At 41.2% G+C, this 20,942-nt stretch overlaps 1 protein-coding gene across 1 annotated transcript in view; it reads left to right on the top strand.

Annotated features, from left to right (window-relative positions):
* Positions 1-20,942, top strand: part of vegfc (vascular endothelial growth factor c) — an 81,031-nt gene that overhangs the window by 42,248 nt on the left and 17,841 nt on the right. The window contains exon 4 of the mRNA XM_069168292.1: positions 11,506-11,645. Coding sequence (XP_069024393.1) covers positions 11,506-11,645 — 140 coding nt within the window. The remainder of the gene's footprint in view (positions 1-11,505; positions 11,646-20,942) is intronic.

Here is a 20,942-nt window from a genome sequence, read left to right as displayed (position 1 = left end):
GTCACTGTCACTGAACAAAGCTGGATGAGTTGATCATCTGATAGGCTGCTCAAGTATTCTGGAGTGTTGTGCAATGCAGAAACCTTCAGTCCAGCCATGATTTGACACTGAGGGAATCCCCTCTTTGATTAGAATAACAATTTGACTTCTGGCACTTTCTCTGAGTTCTGATGCCATGTTTCCCACTCTCACAAAGGTACGTGCTGCAGCCATATTTATAACAGGTGATCAATGGCTGCTAGTTGATTTGGTTGAACAAATCATTGAGCTGTTTAAATCCACCTGAGTGTTCAAAGAAGGAAAAGAGAGGCTTACAGGTACTCTGACAACTCAAAATGCATCAGATTGAATCAAAATGTAAGAGGAAGTTTAAAGGTTTTGGACGTATGTGTACAGGAAAGTAACCAGTAAACACATACTGTGTATCTGTAATAATTATTACGGGTATTAACATAAGTTTAGAAGACTTTTGTTACATCTCCAGAGTGGGTCTAAAGATGAAGGGAGCAACACAAGAATAAAGACACCCGTGGAAAAAAGAACCTCAGGAATTCAGCCGAAAACAAAAGGCAATTACACCAACTCAACTAAGAGAGTAACTGGCTCTGGTCCACAATCACTAGTGATTCAAAAATAAGCTACAAGCAGTCTGAAAGCTGCTGAATGGTCCACTGACGACCTTCACATACAGCTCAGGTTTTAATGCACCACCACTGATGGAAAATCAGCATCAGGTGAGGCCGATCATCCAGCTGAAAAGAGGCAGCAGCTGGAGAGACACACACACACACACACATACACACACACACACACACACACACACACACACACACACACACTCAGTGACGTTCTGACCCCCTTGAAATGCGTTTAACACTCAAAACACCCCGGCCCATTCACTGCATCATTGCTGTAGACTGTCTGAAGCATTTAGAGCAGGGGTGGGCAAACTACGGCCCGCGGGCCACATCCAGCCCGTTCATCTTTTTAATCCGGCCCGCCGAAGATTGGTACAGAATTGCCCAAATCAAATCATATCATAATTATGACTGCATTCATTTGACCTTGTCCTGTAATACCTGGCGGTCCACCAGGTGGCGCACTAGGCGCAGTGACACATTGACTTGATTTTGCAGAGGCCGGGCTGCTCTCTGTTGTTACTCTGCTGCTGCTCTGAACACATCTGCAACAATGAACGGGCCAAAGAAAAGAAAAGTCGACAGCGAGCGCCGAGTGTTTCATAAGGAACGGACGACTAAATACTTTTTCACTGAAGTCCGGTCGAAGGCCGTGTGTCTTATTTACCAAGAAACCGCTACGGTTTTAAAGGAATACAACATCAGCCGTCACTTTTCCACCGAGCATGCTAATTGCGCTAAAAACCAGTCAACGCGGGAACGGACGGCGACCGCTCGGAGGTCGGCAGATCGTTTGCAGGATCAGCAAAACACCTTCATCTGACAAACTGCCATCCAAGAATCAAGCACGAAGCCAAGCTATTTGCTGGCATTCAAATTAGCAAAGACCAGCAAGCCTTTCTCCGAAGGGGAGTTTCTCAAAGAGTGCTGGTAGAGACAGCAGGTATCTGGTGTCCTGAGAGCAAGAACAAATTAGAAAACATGAGCTCATCACGCAGGACGGTGACTCGCCGTGTTGAGATGATTGACGAAGACTTGGCTAGCAAGCTAAACAAAAAAGCGGAGTCATTTACATTATAATCCTTGGCATTGGACGAAAGTAACGACATAAAGGACACCGCTCAGCTTTTAATTTTTATCAGAGGGATTAATGACAATTTCGAGATAACAGAGGAGTTTTTGGCCGTGGAATCCCTGAAGGGGAAAACGCGGGGAGAGGACTCGTATGACGGCGTGTCGGGGGTCATCGAGAGGCTCCAGCTACCTCGGAGTAGCTCGCCAACGTTACCACAGACGGATCGACAAATCTGACTGGAAAAAACGTCGGGTTGCTCAAAAGAATCCAGGAGAGGGTGAAAGAGGACAACCCTGAGCAGGAGGACATTTTCTTACACTGTGTAAATCCGTCCTGCAGCTCGACCACGTGGTGAAGCCAGTTGTAGAAGTGGTTAACTTTATTGGAGCGAGGGGACTTCACCGTCGTCAGGTTATTAAGTTTCTTGAAGAAACTGACTCTGATCACCAGGACTTGCTTCATCACTCCAACGTCCGCTGGTTAAGTTTGGGGAAAGTATGTCAACGAGTGTTGGAGCTCAAACAGGAGATTATCTCATTTTTGGAGCTACTTGAGAAAGCTGACGATTTTCCTGAGCTGAGTGACAGATTGTCTTTGTGATTTATCTTTTGCTGTGAACGTACTGACACACATGAATGAGCTGAACGTGAAGCTACAAGGGAAAGACCAGTTTGTCCATGAAATGTACACAAACGTCAGAGCCTTCAAAACCAAGCTAGCTTTATTCTCAAAGCAAATGTCAAACAAGTCATTTGCTCATTTCCCCACACTGGCTACGCTGAAAGACGTCCTCGACATGAAGACATACAGGAAATCACTGGACAACCTGCACGGAGAATTCTGCCATCGGTTCTCTGATTTTGGAAAAATTGACAAGTCACTTCAGCTGGTGTCTTGTCCCTTCAGCTGGTGTCGTGTCCCTTCAGCTGGTGTCGTGTCCCTTCAGCTGGTGTCGTGTCCCTTCAGCTGGTGTCGTGTCCCTTCAGCTGGTGTCGTGTCCCTTCAGCTGGTGTCGTGTCCCTTCACACAAGACCCTGAAACGGCACCACAGGAGTTTCAGTGTGAACTGATTGATCTCCAATGTGACACCGTCTTCAAGGAGAAGTTCAACTCTCTTAAACTGGATGAGTTTTATGCTTCATTAAGCGCAGCCACATTTCCAAACATCCAGAAGATGTCCCAGAAGATGCTGGTGTTGTTTGGCGCTACGTATGTGTGTGAGCAGACTTTTAGTGTGATGAACACCAACAAAGCACCTCACAGATCCCAGTTGAGTGATGAACACCTCAGATCTGTTCTGAGAATTGCCACAACAAAACTAACACCAGACTTCGATGCTCTGGCAAAGAAGGGTGATCAACAACACTGTTCCCACTAAAAGTGAATGTAAGTATTAACACTGTAACGCCTTTTTTATGTTTATGTTTGATATGTCTGCATCTGGTGCTGGCCCGGCCCGTCTGTCAAATTTTAAAAGTCAATGTGGCCCCTGAGCCAAAAGGTTTGCCCACCCCTGATTTAGAGGGTCTCCGTTGCGGATTTCCTGAGTTTAACACAAAATGTAATGTGCTTCCTCGGCTCAGATGCATGGTGGAATTGCAAAAGCGCACATTTCACAAGAAACGTGTGTAACTCCGGTGCTGACTTTGATCATGTTACTCTGTTATATTACTTTCTCCTGCTTTGTGCATGTCAGTGATGCACAGCAGGAGCAGTCTTGGATCTTTCTAATACACCTTCATATGTGCCTCTACATATTCCTGTGTTCACACTCTTATTACAAAGTAACGATCTCTTGCTTGGTGCTGCTGCTATTGTTATTGTATCTTAAAATAGCTTAAACTAAATTTTCAGGCTTTTGAAACAATGTCATGCTTTATGGTATAACTGTTATTGGTTGAATTATTATTTCATTATTTATGGAATAAGAAAAGTTATTCAACACAAACTGGACATGAGTGGAAAAGTATTCATTGATAAATGGGTTCATTGGGATCAAACTCACCCAAACCTGATGACTGTCAGCCTTGTTCAATCTAAACACCACTTCAAGAAAATATGTCAATTTGTCTAAAATGCCTCATTCAACAACACATAATGCCACAATGGAAGGAAGTTCACAGCAGATTAAGAAGAAGATGGATATACAGAACCAGCCATGGTTTGGATACGCTTACTCATTAAAGGCTTTTCTTTAATTTAACTATTTTCTACATTGCAGAACAAAACTCAAGCCATCAAAACTATGAAATAACACATTTGGATTCATTCATTACATTTTGGTGACAAAAAAAGTGTTAATACAGTGTCTTTTCAAATTATACATTTCTCAAAGTGTCCATGGTTTGTCTTATTCGGCTACATGGTATAGTTGTTATCTGCAGGTTAGCCTCTTCAAAAGTGTATAGTAATACATATTATGACATGAAATACTAAACTAAGTAAAACTAATTGACAGTACATAATTGTTTTAAGACATGAAGGTCAGTCAATACAGAAAAGGTCAAGAAATTTGTCAAGTGCAGGCTCAAAAACCATCAAAAGTTATTTAAAGTTACCAGAAATCATGAATAAATGGCACCTCACTTTGGAGCCCAGAGATCATGGAGATGACACATCTCAACATTGACTTTTGAGAGGAAACTGTGTGAATCAAGCGTGACCCAAGAAACACAAAGATTGGAAGTTAGAACAGAGAAAATGAGGCCGAAGTGGAAATTATTGGATCCAGTCACTGTGCAGGTGAACGGATGATAACTACATCAGGACCGGCAATATGGACAAAATCAAATATCATACTTTTGAACTGAGATGTCAACATGGACATTGCAGCAATATTGTAGTGATGCCTATTGTTGCTTTCACAAAATATTTACAGTGACATTTTGAATGAGAAGAATCTACTTTCAGAAAACTACATCACTTATTGTAATGCAGCCTTAAAAATCAGGGGAAAAAAACCAACACTTACGTCTTATCATAGTTACAATATTCTAAATCTAAGACAATATTTTGTGTCATGTCACAATATTGATATATGGACCAGCCCTAATATGAACATGAGGTTTCCACCGTGAAGCCTGGAGGAGGAGGTGGGATCGTCCGGGGACTTTACTGCTGACACTGTCGGCCATTTATTCAGAATTCAAGGCAACACTTAGTCAGCAGTGACAGTCTGACACAACTCAGCTCCAGGCCTTGGAAGGACAACTTTATCAAACAGAGAGATGGAGCGCTGGTCTCCGCAATCTCCTGACCTTAACCTAACCGAGATAGTTCGGGATGAGCCGAACTGCGAAGTGAAAGAGAAGTGCTTAGCGTATGTGGAAACACCGTCAAGGCTGTTGGATGAGCTGTGCAGCTGACGGCTCCATGAAGCCAATGGAGAGAGGGCACAAAGCTCTTGTCAGGGTAAAAGGTGGCGACTTGGACAAATCTGAAATTTAACACATGCGTTGTTCACACTTTATTCGCTTGCTACATAATTCCATTTCTGTTATGCATTTGTTTGGATGCCTTCAGTATTGTTCTACAAATGTAGAAAATATTACAGTAAGTGTGTCCAAACCTTTGAGCTGTGCTGCACATGTCTCTGGGGTGGGTTCAAAGTCATTTCTAAGGCTCTGGAACTCCAACAAACCAGAGTTAAAGCCATTATCTCGAAATGGAGAAAACCCAGTGAACTTTCCCAAGAGTGACCTTCCCTTCAAAGATAACATCCAAGGAACTGCAGGCTCCTCACATCTCAATCCAGATCAGCATTCATTTCTGGCAACTGTCTTTTTAACAGTAGAGTAATGTTGTTCTCGGGAGAGGGGTGAAGTGAAAACCACTGCTAGCCCCGAAGGAAATGAAGATTGATGTCAATCATGCCAGAACACCACCTTTGGGTTTGGGGTGAGGTGGGGTTAGGTGGGGTGAGGTGAGGTGGGGTGAGGTGGGGTGGGTGTTTTGAGGGAAAATGTCTGGTGTTTAGTCCGTGATTTGAAGTTTAAGTGGAACTGGATTATACAACAATACAACTGCACGACACTGCGAACACATAAACTGGCGAACATCAGGTTTAACAGCGCTGCATTAAATGACTGACTTACTGACAGCATGAATAAATAATCCCTGTAATTAAAAGATTCTCCTGATGGTTTTGTAATCAGCCTCTGGATCTTGTCATACATTCTGCTACCAGTTTGTTGCTGGAAAGATCAATACAAAATAAATAAAAACTATCAATCTATTGTTTGTCTTAATAAATAAGGATGTAGTCAATTCAGTATTATTTCTCTTATGAGAAGTGGTTTTGAGAAACTATAATCCTCTGAGACCAGACAACCTCCTTTTGACAGGACTTTTTGTTGATTGGAGTTTTGTGCTCTTTATTTAATAAATTCTGTATCTGTAATGAAGTGTCACTGTCACTGAACAAAGCTGGATGAGTTGATCATCTGATAGGCTGCTCAAGTATTCTGGAGTGTTGTGCAATGCAGAAACCTTCAGTCCAGCCATGATTTGACACTGAGGGAATCCCCTCTTTGATTAGAATAACAATTCGACTTCTGGCACTTTCTCTGAGTTCTGATGCCATGCTTAAGTTTAGAAGACTTTTGTTACATCTCCAGAGTGGGTCTAAAGATGAAGGGAGCAACACAAGAATAAAGACACCCGTGGAAAAAAGAACCTCAGGAATTCAGCCGAAAACAAAAGGCAATTACACCAACTCAACTAAGAGAGTAACTGGCTCTGGTCCACAATCACTAGTGATTCAAAAATAAGCTACAAGCAGTCTGAAAGCTGCTGAATGGTCCACTGACGACCTTCACATACAGCTCAGGTTTTAATGCACCACCACTGATGGAAAATCAGCATCAGGTGAGGCCGATCATCCAGCTGAAAAGAGGCAGCAGCTGGAGAGAGACACACACACACACACACACACACACACACACACACACACACACACACACACACACATCACATTCTGACCTACCAACAGAATACAGATTACACTTTTAAGAAAGGTTGCACAAGGGGGAATTATTGGTTACTGCAAGGTTAATTATGTAAAGGGCCCCGAGATGACGTGGTATGATTTAGTGCTGAATAAATAAAAGTGAATTGAACTGCATATTGTCACGTTCCTAAAATAGTGGCCTAAGTCATTTTTTGACAAAAATGATTTTGTTGCCTAAATCATCTCCTCATGATGCTGGCCACCTCTGGTAAAATCGCCTACATCCTCAGTTGAACAGATCATGCGATTCTACCCCTGTAGTATAATGGCCTATGTCAAGAGTGTGACTTAGGCTGTTTTATTTTGCCTAAGTCAAAAGACAATGTGACTTAGGCAATTTTACAAGCTTTTCAAGAGGGCGGCTGCATCAAGAAGAACGAAAATCTACCGAGCCACTGGAGTTATTTCCATGATTCAGGGCTTGTCCCCTATTGGTAAGTGATGAGGTTTACTATAAAATAGGCTAGGCTATAAATATTGCTTAGTTATTTAGTCTTTGTATTCAGTCTTTTTAGTCAGCATTTTAGTCAATGGAAATCTCACTTGAGATTGATCACACATATGTGACCGTACACTTCAAAGGGTTGAAATGTTTTTCAATTTCGGTAGGAGATGCACTTGACAATTCTGACACCAATCAGGCCTCATCCACTGAAAATGACAATGAGACCGTTGTTGAAGAGATGAAGCAGCATGTACCAGGCCAAGACTGTTTCAGATGGAGCAGACAATAGCTTAAACACTCTCGTTGATGTTGTTGAAGATGCCAAGCAGACTCATCCACACCATGAAGAGGACATATCTGATGATGATGATGTCATCAGCGATCCAGACTATACCCCATCCTGTGATGTGTCCTCTGCCCCTGAAAATGAAGACAGCCTAACCATGGTGGCAATAATTCCAGAACAGCAGGATGAGGATGAGGATGTTGATTCAAACCATACGGTCCAAAGGGAAATAAATAAATGCCTTAGTCCGGGAACATGGAAGCAAAATGAATCCAAGGAGAAACGTCTCAAAGAATGTCATACAAGAGCAAAGGTGGCAAAGAAATAAATGCAAAGGCTATGCGTCCTCCCTGCAACTCCAAGTTATGTCAGCAAGTCTCAACTCGACACTGTCAAGTCATTACAGAAGAGCAGCGGCAGTGGATATTTCAGAAGACCTACAAAGACAAGACGTTCCTTCACCCAGGCACAACCATCTCCCAACTACATCGGGAATATCAACAGGCAGCTGCAACTGCTGGAGTGAGGGCCGTTGGAATATGATATTTCACAGATGTGTTCCATAAAGAGAACTATTCCGTATTCATTCCGGGAAAAAAATCAGTGTGATGTTTGTGTTTCATTCAAGCATGTGAATATCAGTGAGGCCGAATAGGATGCACATGTCACCAAGAAAGATGAAGTGAGGCAAGAGAAATCCTGGGACAAGGACTCAGCGAAAATTAAGAAGTCTGTTTGGACAATGGACTAGGTCCATTTCAAGCTGTCCTTCTCGAAGGACTCTGCGTGGGAAGCACTGCCACAGAGGGTACAGGTGCCAAATGAGCCGATAGCATGGATAATGTTTCCATGTGCTCTGCCAATCAAGGAGAGAAAGTTCCAGGACCTCCAGTCAATGAAACATGTCGAGTGTCATCACTTCTTTGACAATTTGCCACATCAATAGGCATCAGTCAAGAACCCAGCAAAGAAGAGCTGGAGGGAGAAGTGAGGAGATGCACATGCCTCCTCAGCATTATGTTGAGTTAGTTTGTTAGTTATGCTTTATTGTTGACAGAGTTGAAGGTTTAAAATTGCTTAAGTCACAAAGGTATGTTCAAAAATTTGCCTAAGTCATTTATTCCTCTTATGTTACATAATTGACAGACATTGTTATTAGTATGTCAATAGTCATCTATTGTCATAACCTTTTTGACTGAAATTATTGATAATCACATTATATAATCAGCATTTGGCTATGTTTTTTGTGTTTCCTGAAAAACCTAAAAAAAAAATGACTTGGGACATTATTTTAGGAAGGTGACAGTATTTCAGATTTCAGCCTCTTTCTCTCAACAGACTGTTTTTTTTTAGATGTTCATTAATCCCTGAGAATAAAACAAAATTTGAAATTAATTTTACACTGGCCCCCACACTCTAAAGGAAAGGAAAAGATCACAGGGTGTATAATAATAAAAAAGCAAAAACAAATAAGACTTCAACGTATTGATGAAATAACAAAAAAACACAGAAGTACAATCTATATAAAGGTCGGCACAAAAACAGCTCTCAAACTGACTGCAGTGCTGCTTTATGTATCGACACTATGATGATAATATTCATCACATACCTTGTTTTTCAAATGAGACAGTTGCTCCAACATTCATATGAAGTCCTCACCAGTAGCATTGGTGCAGTTAAAGAATGAAAAGGAAACATTTTGGTGAATTAAACTGGAGGAACATTTAGTTCTATTGTTGATTCAAATAGTCAAACTAGTCATGCAGCAAACCATGTTCATAACGCTAATAAGGGAAAATGTTAAATTAAAGATAAAAACAATGTTTTAATTTCAGACTGTTTGAGGATCCTCCAGATGTTGGGCTTCTTTATTTCCACGGTTCCCCTGACTTCACCTCGCTGCTGTGTGCAGGTGAACTTTTCAACCCGGTGGTGCTCACTGTGATCTGTGTGTGGAGCTCTCTTTGTGCCCTGTAACCATGGTGAGGTCAGCTTTAATGATATCCTCGTTCGGATGAGAGGCAGAGAGACAGTTTAAGCTGTTTAAGTGTCTTGAATAGGAGTCATTGAGACTAATTAGTTATTATTCAGGCCAAACATCCCCGATTGAAAGAATGAAGTAGCTCTCAGGGCTTCTGTTCTATTATGTACAAATAGTCTTGTGTAACATCTTCATCAGTGCAATGTGAAAACCCTTATTACTCTCTTTGTTCTTGAAGTGGTAATCCTTCACATTCTGGCTCCAGGATATCTACAGCAAGTGGCCAGTGATTCAAGCTCTAGGTTCTCCTTCAGCTTGAAGGGCTCTTGTTTGAAGAATGTGTGGAATTGTCGTTTATTGTGGTGGACTACCTTTTTCTTTTTTTTTTAACTGAATTTATAATTCAATCCAGTTGAATTGGACTTAATGGGGCAAATTTCAAATGTTTAATTGTGACATGAGCATGTAAAAACTGAGTAGAGACCTGGTGGAACAAAGCTGGTGGAGCTCTGATGTTTTTCCTCCTGTTACAAATCATCAATCATGTATTAATTTCCTGCATGAGGTCATTACAATGGTTTTCAGTGTTTATGTCTAAAAAAATACTTTCTGACTGACCTCAGTTGCCAATTTGTTTCACACATTGCTGCGTTACCTGTAGAACTTCACATGCCGGCTTTGCACCAAAAAATGTACTATTGATATGAAAAATATTTCTCCCTCTGTAACAGAAACCATCTGACGGGAGGATCTCGTGGCTGCTGGCTCTCACTTCCAGCTCTGTGTCGCTGTTCATGCTACACTGAGGTGGCAGTCAGCCATGTCTCCTGACTTTCTGCATCTACCACTATCGCCATGAGGCTATTGCTATGTTCCAAATGGCGAACTTGTGTACTAACTCTCACTACTGTCAGTACAGAAACATGCAGTACACTACAAGTACCAGGATGATGCACTCAAAACGGCCTGAAAAAGTGTGAAACACTCTCTGCGTTCTGAATCGCATACTATTTATTTTTACTTTTATACAGACTGCAGCTACCCTTAAACATGATGTACTCTTGCATGTAGTATGTGTACAATTGGGACAAACTACTTCATCATAAAAATGCGTCTTGAACTTTGACGCACTTTGTCATATCCAATCCGTAGCGCGACGTTTGCAGTAAAAAGAAAAAGGATCCGATTTGGAGCAAGTATGCTTCATTTTAACAACTCTTCTTTTTCTTCTCCTCCTTCTTCCTTTTGTGGGCGGAGCATCAGCGCCACCAACTGTGTCGGCAGCTGAGGCCATGTGATGTATCTTCCCCCACACAAAGGATTGTGGGTCAGAACAGCTTGAGTATCACGCTGACCTGCAGACTGCAAAATACGACCGGATGTAGTAAAACATCCTGGTACTTTTGGCATCCTACGTCTAACATACTATGTATTGGGACACACTAAATCTTTTTTTTGCGTACTAAATAGTGTGGTAGTATGGACACTGGAATGCAGGGACTGGACACTTTCCACCCTAAACAGTCGCCATCCTGGCTATGTAGAGGAAGGGGCGCGGCCATCGACGTAAAGCCGTTTCAAATGAAGGCGTGTGAGGAAGCTGCAGCTGTTCCTGAACACAAAAGTGTTTCTTTTTCACTGCTGCTGCTGGACAGAAGAATGAGTGTGTTTATTCAGTGTGTTAAACAGTGGACACAAAAACACACTGATTTCTGAGTAAAATAATTAAAGCTGCAGATATTTTGGAGGGTGATGTGTTCACATGATGAGGTCATTTCCTGTCAGGGCAGAACGAAAGTGTGTGATTTGTAAGAATGCTACCCTGTAAAAAAAATCCTGCACTACACAAGTAAGAGTCTGAACTTGTGAGGGCACTATTTGTTAGTGTACTAAGGGAAGTATGTCCACATGAATCTGTGGCACTCATTGAACCTGTAGGGAGAGAGACTTCTGGCTTCTGGCTGAATCTGAAGGTGTACTCACTCCACTGTGCTGCACATGCCTTTTGCATCCTGTTTTGATTCGCCAGGTCTTTCTCTGACTCTCTTGTGTTTCTTTTGCTCTCTCTGCAGCTGTTTGAGATCACAGTGCCGATCACCCAGGGCACCAAGCCGGTCACCATCAGTGTGGCCAACCACACCCAGTGCAGCTGTCTGTCCAAACTGGACATCTACAAACAAGTTCACAGCATCATCAGGAGAGCCCTGCACGAGTAAGCACTCTGCATCACTGAGTCACACACACACACACACACACACACACACACACACACACACACACACACACACACACACACATTCAGAGGTCAATACATTGAGTTCAATTAATTCCCCACTGACTCTATATTTAACCATAACTAATGGACTCTTTTGCATGCGTGTCTGTGTATGTGTGTGTGCGTGTCTGTGTATGTGTGTGTGTGTGTGTGTGTGTGTGTACGTGTGTGTGTAGGATAAGAGCAGTCCTTTCCTTTTCCAGTCGAGGTGTTCAAATTGGCAACACACACGTAAGGCGTATTTGAGTCTATTGTTGCCGAGGTTGCTTCCTGTGCTGTGTGTATACGAGGGGTGTTACTTTAGGAAAAACGTTTCACGTTATCACAGTGCCAAGACATGTTCGGAGGTTCCTGTGTGCACACCTACATTTGTGATTTATGACGACCGACAGCCGGGATCCAATGAGGAAGTGGTTGGTGATGTATTTTTTGGCTTATGTCCTCTGAAAACAGAATGATGCCCGCGTTTAATATTTGTCCAAGAACGGAAATAAAGCAGCTCAGATACTTTAACACGAACATACATATCTAGAATGACACTTGTTTGCAAAGATATGATATTTGCTTTGCCTCATTAATTCATCATTAATTAATTTCTTGTAGAGATTTTGCCAGTCACTTCGCTTCACTGACTATTGGTCCTCAGCAGGAGTGCCATGCAGACAGTCTGAAGTCGCTGAGGTCATGGATCTTATTTACAAAGTGCCATAACATGTTGTATGAGGACACTTTACATTGTAAGATCAAATCGTTACAGTATTATAGAGAGAAACCTAAAAATTCACTCTTGAGCAATCACTTGGTGACAGTGAGGAAGAAGAAACTTTGGACAGATCAAGACTCAAGTGGTTGGGACGAGGGGAGAGCAGAGAGAGAAAAGATGAGCATTGAGAAACAATAAACAACAAACAACGGCTAGATTGGAGGGCCAGTGACCAGATCAGAAACATGCAGCTCCAGAACCGGAGATACCTGCAGAAAGGTGCAGGAGGAGAGGACCGAGAGGAAAAAAGCACAAACTACGAGAGAGAAAACACAAACTTCATGACATGCAATGGTGACATATGAATACATGGAGAGTAAGAGAGGAGAGGTACTCAGTGCATGGTGGGAGGTTCCCCCCCGCAGCATAATAATAATAATAATGATTATTATTATTACGTTATTTATATACCGCTTTTGAAAAACAAGTTACAAATGGCTTTGCATACGTTAAAAACACATTAGGAAACGGTTAATAAAATATAACGAAAAAAAACGCAACAAGAAAACAAAAAAGACAGTAAATCAATAAAAGTGAAATCAACAAAAAGCAAGTCCACAATCGTACATTTTTAACAGTGACTTAAAATAAGACTGTGTTAGGGACACTTCAGGGACAAATTAACCAGCCTTAACTACAAACCTCATCAAAATCAAAAGATCAGAATTTATATTTTGATATTGTATTGTACACAATGCACTGCTGTCACCTTTAGAATTGCTTGCTTATGATACAAGAACATAATTTATGATAGTAACATTTCAGCAAGTTTGGATGAGTTTGATAATAACACCTTATGGCGACACTGCTGAGACCTTAGTGTTTGTTGTGGTGGTGGGTGGGGCGACCTGTGACTGATGTGTATTCAAGGATTTATGCAGTTTAGATGGCGAGACCCAGATTATGTTCTGTAATGTGTCTCCTAAATGCCTCACATGCAGAACACGGGTAGACGTTTACAATTAACTGATGTTCCCTAAACATGCACTGCTGATTTAAAGTGTTGCTGCGTGCTTATTTGGAAAGAATAAAAAAAATCATTGAAAGGGTCTTTAAGGATAATTCTGGTTTATTTTAACCTGGAATATTTCCCATAAATGTGGCCATTGTGTTTCTGTGGGTCAGACAAAGTTATCCTACATAGAGACAAAAGTATATGCCGGAGAAAACATGGAAAAATGTGAAAACTGTTATCCAATCTATAAATGAATGCTTCACAGGCTACTGGCTGTGGCTCTGTTCATACCTTGCAGTATCATGTGTCCTGGGTGATCTGATCACAATTGGACATCTCTAAATGTGTCTTCACACCTGCCATTACAATGCATCTCAACATGAGTGATCACCTGTAATTGGATCTCACTTTTCCACCCACTTTTCACCCACTTATTATGCATTCTACATTTGTAAATATCTGACCACGAGAGTGTTGTAATTCACAACCTGAACCGTCAAGCTCGGCCCGACCACATCAGTTCAGGCTCAGATTATTTCATTAATCCAGCATGTTTGTAGGTGTCAGGCTCTGTGCTGTAGTGGATACATGAACTGTGCTCGTGGGCGGGGCCTCTTTCACATTTGAAGGTCTAATTTACTGCTTCTTGTCAAATTACATATATTTGATTATTTCTGTGCTGGATTCTGTATAATGCACTACACAGCTGGCATACTGCATATATTGATACTGATACCGCTGCAGTGATGTGGAACAATACATCTTCTGTGTATGGTTACATGTAGTTAAATGGAGGAAATCCCCCGTTGTACCACATAGAAGGAGAGGAAGTTATTTTTTCAGTCCCGTTCTTTTTTCAAGTATCAGTTGAATTAACTACATGATTGACGATGGTCACATCCTTGTATGTATGAAATCCAAGTGGATGTTGCAAGAAGAAGCCCCCTCGTGTGCATGTGTGTCCTGGTGGGGTACACCAGCAGAGAGTAATGGCCTGTTCAAATATGGAATGTGCACTTATGCCGCAGACCTTCACAATAAATCTAAACCCAGGGAAGTCATGAAGGGTTACCGAATACTGAGCACTGTGTTGGTGTGTATGAAAGACATACCGGTGGAATGTAACTTGCTGTAATATGACAGATGTTCTGTTAATGAAATACAAATGATTTATGTTTGGACTTCAAACTCACCTTTTAATCTGGCTTCTTATATTCACTGCATAAATATATTAACAGCACTTTGTGGTTACACATTTCTGTCTGAAAGTTGGTGTGGAGCATGTGTTGTCAAATGCCAACATATATGAACACACACACGCACGCACGCACGCACGCACGCACACACACACACACACACACACACACACACACACACACACACACACACACACACACACACACACACACACACACACACACACACACACACACACACACAGAGCTGTGAGGTTAAACAAAGCGTGTCGGACTATGGCTGGAAAAGGAAACGCGTTGTCGAGATTTTCACACCTACAAATCATCCACCATATAAGAACACATGAGCATGAAGCACACGTATGTTTCACATTAGGTGAAGTGAGAGAACACACCCTGGCCACCACCCACACACTCCTCCACCCCCAAACAAAATCTCTCTTTGTCTTCGTCTCTCCGTCTTTTACTTTCCTCTGTCTCCTGTCATCCCATCACTATGTACGTCTGCTTGGGTATCCGTGCACTGCAGCTCTAATTAAAACCACACCGTCTCTTTTCATCGCCACACTCTTTCACAACTTCAGACAATTTGTCCATCTGAAAACACACCATTGGTTGTCTATGTCCAAGTCAAACGTTCCCTAAATGTTGCAGTTGAGACGGACTATGTTCACATCATGGTGGTTTATATAATTGACGCTGTGTGTGTGTGTGTGTGTGTGTGTGAGAACAGTATTGTCTGAGGAATTATATTTTTCTTGGCATTGTAGAAATCCAAACACGGTATCTGATTTCCAGAGTAATTCAGCATAAGGTTGTGAGTTTGTTTTCAGTTACATGGAAAACGAATTTTTGTTATTTTTTTTTTATATTTGTAAAGTTTATTTTAATTTTCAATTAAAACATATCGTGACATATGAGATAATGGTTTATTTTGGATTACATGTATGAGCAACCTTATACCTTCATACAGTCACTTGCTGTTTGTAAGGGACCGTATGAAAATTATTTGGGGGAAGAATGATAGTGTACTGTCTAAAAAGTCACAAGTTGCATCACATGCTAATTTCACATTTGTGACATCATAATGTAACTGCATTTTAAAAATGATAGTTAACTAACTATTTTTTTTCAGTAACTATCATAACATTAGTGTACATCTAAATCTACCACCAATTTTAAAACCTTTTTATGTCGGCTGCTTATTTTTATTTTATTTGCTAGTATTTTACATACTCGGGAGTCTCTCTCACACACACACACACACACACACACACACACACACACACACACACACACACAGTGGGCCACCTCAGCTGCGGTGCTCGCAGAGCAGTTGGGTTTCAGGTACCTCGCTCAGGGGCACATCAGAGGGAGGGAAATGTTCATTCACTCCCTCCGCCCACATTCTTGTCCAACCCTGTTTCCCCTCCACTTGTACACTCTGTTTACTCTGAGAAAAAACTTCAACGATCACGTAATATTCAACTTTAAAATTTGTTTTTGTTCAGTGAGAAATGAATGAAAAAGGATAGGTGGTTCCCCGTACAATCCAATGGGGACGAGGGATTGGTTGCTTAATGCTGCTGATTTAAAGTGTTGCTGCCTTCAGCCAACCAGACGGGTGATAGCAGAACTCCACTTCTGACAAAAGTACACGAGAGAACATGGAAAAATGTTAAAACTGTTATCCAATCTATAAATGAACCTCCATTTAATTTAGACTTCTGGATTCAATCAGAATAAAATCTGCCCAATTTTTAATACAGCGAGGAACTGTAACCTACATTTCCAATGTGGTAACATTTGTCAAAATGGTTGAGATAACATCCATAAATCTGAGTTATATTTACCACCTGTCTGACTGCATCTGGTTGTAGGTCAACCAAGTTTCCGTCCTTTTCAGAGCACACAGTCACTGCCATAAAACAAAGGGAAATAGACATGAAGCGTATAAGCACCATTTGGCTGTTAAAAGGCGTACGGTGTGAGTACGCCATCCTTCAGAAGGATGACTGGAAAACAACTTCACTGAAGTAATGACGTTGTGTTCCAGAGATCAACAATCAAAACAGTAAACAACATCTTCATTGGTCGGAGTGCTGCCCAAAAACTAGGAGAAGAGATCCAAGGTTATAAATTCCTGACACGTTCCTCTGATGTGTCTCTGAAAGATCTTTGAATCATCATGATTCAGAGACATCAGCTGACAAACGTCAGTCTGCTTGTTTCCTGCAAAGTGACTGAAGTGTCATGTATCAAATATATGGACGATCATAATCTGTCACTGCTTATTTTCCACTCACATTTTCATGACCCCTTGATGTCCAATGATTTTTTTAAGTAAAGTAATGAATGAAGAAAGTGCAAAGTGGGATTACCTTGTCTATTTTTATTTCAAAATCAACATCTTGTAGTTCTATTTCTAGCTATATAAACTCAATATCTTTGTGTATCAGTGTCGGTATTGGCCCCAAAAATCCAGTCTTGGTTGGACTGAACTCTGACAGCTTGATGTTCATCAAGTTTATGACTTTTAAAAGCTACAACAAAGTTTAGATGGTAGAAGAAATGGAGGCTCTGACATTGTGAAAAGCGGTCAATGAGCGGAAAGGAGTTGAAAGAAAGACTGAAAAGGATGAAACATGAATAAGAAGGCATGGGGAAAAGAAAACTGGACCGATTTATCCAGAGAAAACAAATATGAAGGTCATGTGATCTTAACATAGCAAACAGCAGAGATATCAGTGACTCTCCCTCACCTATCTCAAGTTGACCCGAGTGGCCTGTCTTTGATGGAGATGTTTATTTACCCAACAATCTGCATCCTTCCGGTTACATTATCAACTAAACTGTTCTACACTGCACTTGATTTATTTGCTGTTAACATGAATCTGAGCAGGTCTCTGTTTCAAGTCTGTGTTTAGGCAATTAAAACCACTTGTTAAAGGTTAGGGAGAGATCATTTTCAAGGCTTGTTCAACATTGTAGAAACCTTATGCTGACTGTTTGTTAGAAATAGGGATTAAATCCTTGCCCACAGTGTTAAATGTAAAGTGACCATCAAACCTTCCCTTTTTGTTGTAGCCACCACAACATTATACTCTCTGGAAATGGACATTGAATGTTAAAGAAGTTTGGTTCTTATGCTGAAAATATGTGGCCTTAAATTGAACCATTTCTTTAGAGGCTCTGTGAGGCAGGAAGTGAGGCACGGTGGGGCTTTGAGCTAATCCTAACAGAAAAAGGACACGGGTTTCCCATGTTTTCCACGTGATCGCATGTATGACACACGTTTACCACATGTTACAACATACGATAACATGGGGAAAATATGGGGAAAAGTTTTCACATGGCTTTACACATTACACCAGGAAAATGCTCCAAAGCCACGTTTCACATGTGGATGTGATCACATGTAATCACATGAGTTTTGTACATGTGAAATATATGTGTTTGTTCTGTAAGGCAAAGGTTAAATTCACAATGCCATGTTACCATTTATTCTTGCGATGTTTGACTTAACAAAAGTGATTTTATTATTGACAGTGTTGTAGGTATTTATCATTTGATGGTAGTATAATGTTTCCAAGTCACATGAACTCACTATCTTTAAATCAAAAAGCTCAATAACTAGACTGCATTGTGTCACTCTTGACATTTTAAAGGTGTGAGGCTGTGATGACGTGTGAACATCCACTTAACCACGGGTCAAATCAACATACTGTAGATACTTGTAAGAAATATCATTGCAATCCATCCAAGATTTGTAACAATATTTCAGCATGGATGACTGAATCAACAGGTCTAAATAGTGAAGCCAGATCTCTTCATGAGCATTACATTTTTTTTTTTGTTGGATCAGCGTGACTGACAGATAGATATAAAGAGACAGCAGCAGAAATCATGAAGCATTAAGCAAAAGCTAAATTCAGGTGACCTGCAGACCGATGAAAGTCACTAGATTAGAAGGGAACTGATCAAGAAAACATTCTCAGAAAAATATGACATTGCTAAGAAATGTTTCTAAAACAGAAAATGTTTTTGTTTTTTTTCTGGACAGGCTACATTCAGAGTTTAGTAGTTACAGCCCTACTTTTGTGCACACAACACAATAAACAGGGACACACTGGTTAACAGATGTTTTCCTAGGGTGCAGAAAGGTTAATTCTTCTACTTCAGCTGGTGTGTCCCCACCACACTGAGAGGAGAGCTGCAGTCTCGGTGCCAACAATCAGTGCTTTTGACACAAGTTTTTACCTGCTCACGTTGGTTCCACATTATTTTAGTCACTTTATTTGGGAAAGGGATGCACATATATACCTAAATCCCACAGCCCCCTTTCACACTCATCTTTTTACTTTTCTTTTGATATTTCTCCACCAGCTGACACGTGGATAAGGAGACACAAAAGCATTATTTCTATTATAGCATAATGCTGAACAGATGGATCTGCAGCTTCTGTGACATGAGTCAACAGAAAAACCAGAAATGGAATGCTTTTTTTTTTTTTTTTTAATCCCAGAGACATCTCATCAAAGATAATTATTTGCTATTTCCTTCTTCTCCCTCATGAGTGTTTGATTGAAGCTCACCCAAGAAATCCTTCTTTGATTAAGGTGTTTATTTGTCTACAATCCTTCAGCTGGCTTATCATGGACACCACACACACACACACACACACACACACACACACACACACACACACACACACACACACACACACACACACACACATGGACACACACAGAGTAACACACACACAGACAAAGACACACACACACACACACACACACACACACACACACACACACACACACACACACACACACACACACACACACACACACATCTGAGGAATCACATTTCTTGAACCAATTGAACTCTGTTTCAGTCCGAGCGAGCTCCTGCAGCCCAGAAAAAGAAAAGTTTCATTTTGGGTTGATAAAGTTTAGGTAACACTTAGTTGTGAAATTGATGTTTTATTTTATTTGATTATACTTGATTTGTTGGATAAAGTTACCCTTGCCAAACTTTTTAAACCTGCAACAACTCGTATTTTTCCACTTCGGGGCATCTGAAACAAGTTAACACTAAACTGCCACACAGAGCGTTCAAAAAGTATCCTGACAGTTGACAACAATTTGATGTGTTTGCTACTTAAGCTTTGTCTCATTGTGTTTTGGTCTTGAACTCAACTGCCTAGATCAGAGGTCTCCAACCTCCAAGAGCTACTTTGACGACATGAATGTGTCCGAGAGCTACTCATGTTTAGTGAGCTCCACCAGAACCAGCTGAATAAGCTGCTTTTATGTACACAAAAACAAATCGATACTCAACACACTTTTTGTGCATGCTTTTTTCTGTATGCTTTTAAGAAATAGATAAGTTTCAACATCCAGCCACACAGCGGTGTAACTTTGATCTCTCACTACAGACTCTCGCTTTACAGCTCCACTCTGCTGTTGCGGTGCAGCCAAAAATATGGTATTTATGTTATTTACCTAATTTATGAGCACCTGTTTCTGTCCAGCTCAGTGTGAGAGTCTCGGCTGTGTTTCTGTCCTCTGATCTCTGTGTCTCGCTGTGGGCGGCGCTCAACCTCTGCTGCACCGACAGGGTGCGGAGACAGACACAGGTGATGGAGAGCGACGGGAGATTGTTCACTCGTTAATCAATGGCACTGATAGCATCGTTCTCTCGGACAGGTTAAATGGATCACCAAATATACTTGGGTAGCCGTCAGTACACCCAACTAAGTCTATGAACCTTAAGCAAGTTACTCAGATAACAAGCTACTGGTAGCTGGTGAGGGACGGGATGGAGACCCCTGGCCTAGAGACAGACTTTTATTTATAAGGACATATTTTGTCACTTCGAACAAAGAACCCTTATAATGTTGAGTCTCTTTTTTTATCTGTTGAGATTCAACATGAAGATGAGGTGACTGACAGGTCACTGGCAGGTGTGGAAATATTACAATCCACAGTTCACAGAAGAATTACAGAGGCCGTGCTGCATGATGCAAACCTCTTATCAGCAGCAAGAATTCAAAGGATGGATAGAAATTTGCTAAAAAAAAAATTATGGACAGATGAGACCAAAAAGTGTGGAGAACGACAGGAAGTGGTTGCACGCTTCAAACCATTCCAGGTCATTAGTGAAGCACGGAGGAAGTCACGTGATACAATCCTGTCTCGGAGGTCTACAGACAATTCCTTGGACTTCATGGCTTGGTTTGTGCTCTGACATGCACTGTCAACTGTGGGACCTTATATAGACGGTGTGTGTCTTTCCAAATCATGTCCAATCAACTGAAT

Source organism: Embiotoca jacksoni, unplaced genomic scaffold, assembly GCF_022577435.1.
Source record: "Embiotoca jacksoni isolate LCO1_2020_lvr unplaced genomic scaffold, fEmbJac1.0.p SCAF_4, whole genome shotgun sequence".
In the NCBI taxonomy this organism is placed as follows: Eukaryota; Metazoa; Chordata; class Actinopteri; family Embiotocidae; genus Embiotoca; species Embiotoca jacksoni.
Note: the sequence above shows the minus strand (reverse complement) of the source record. Positions and strands in the feature narration are given on the sequence as shown.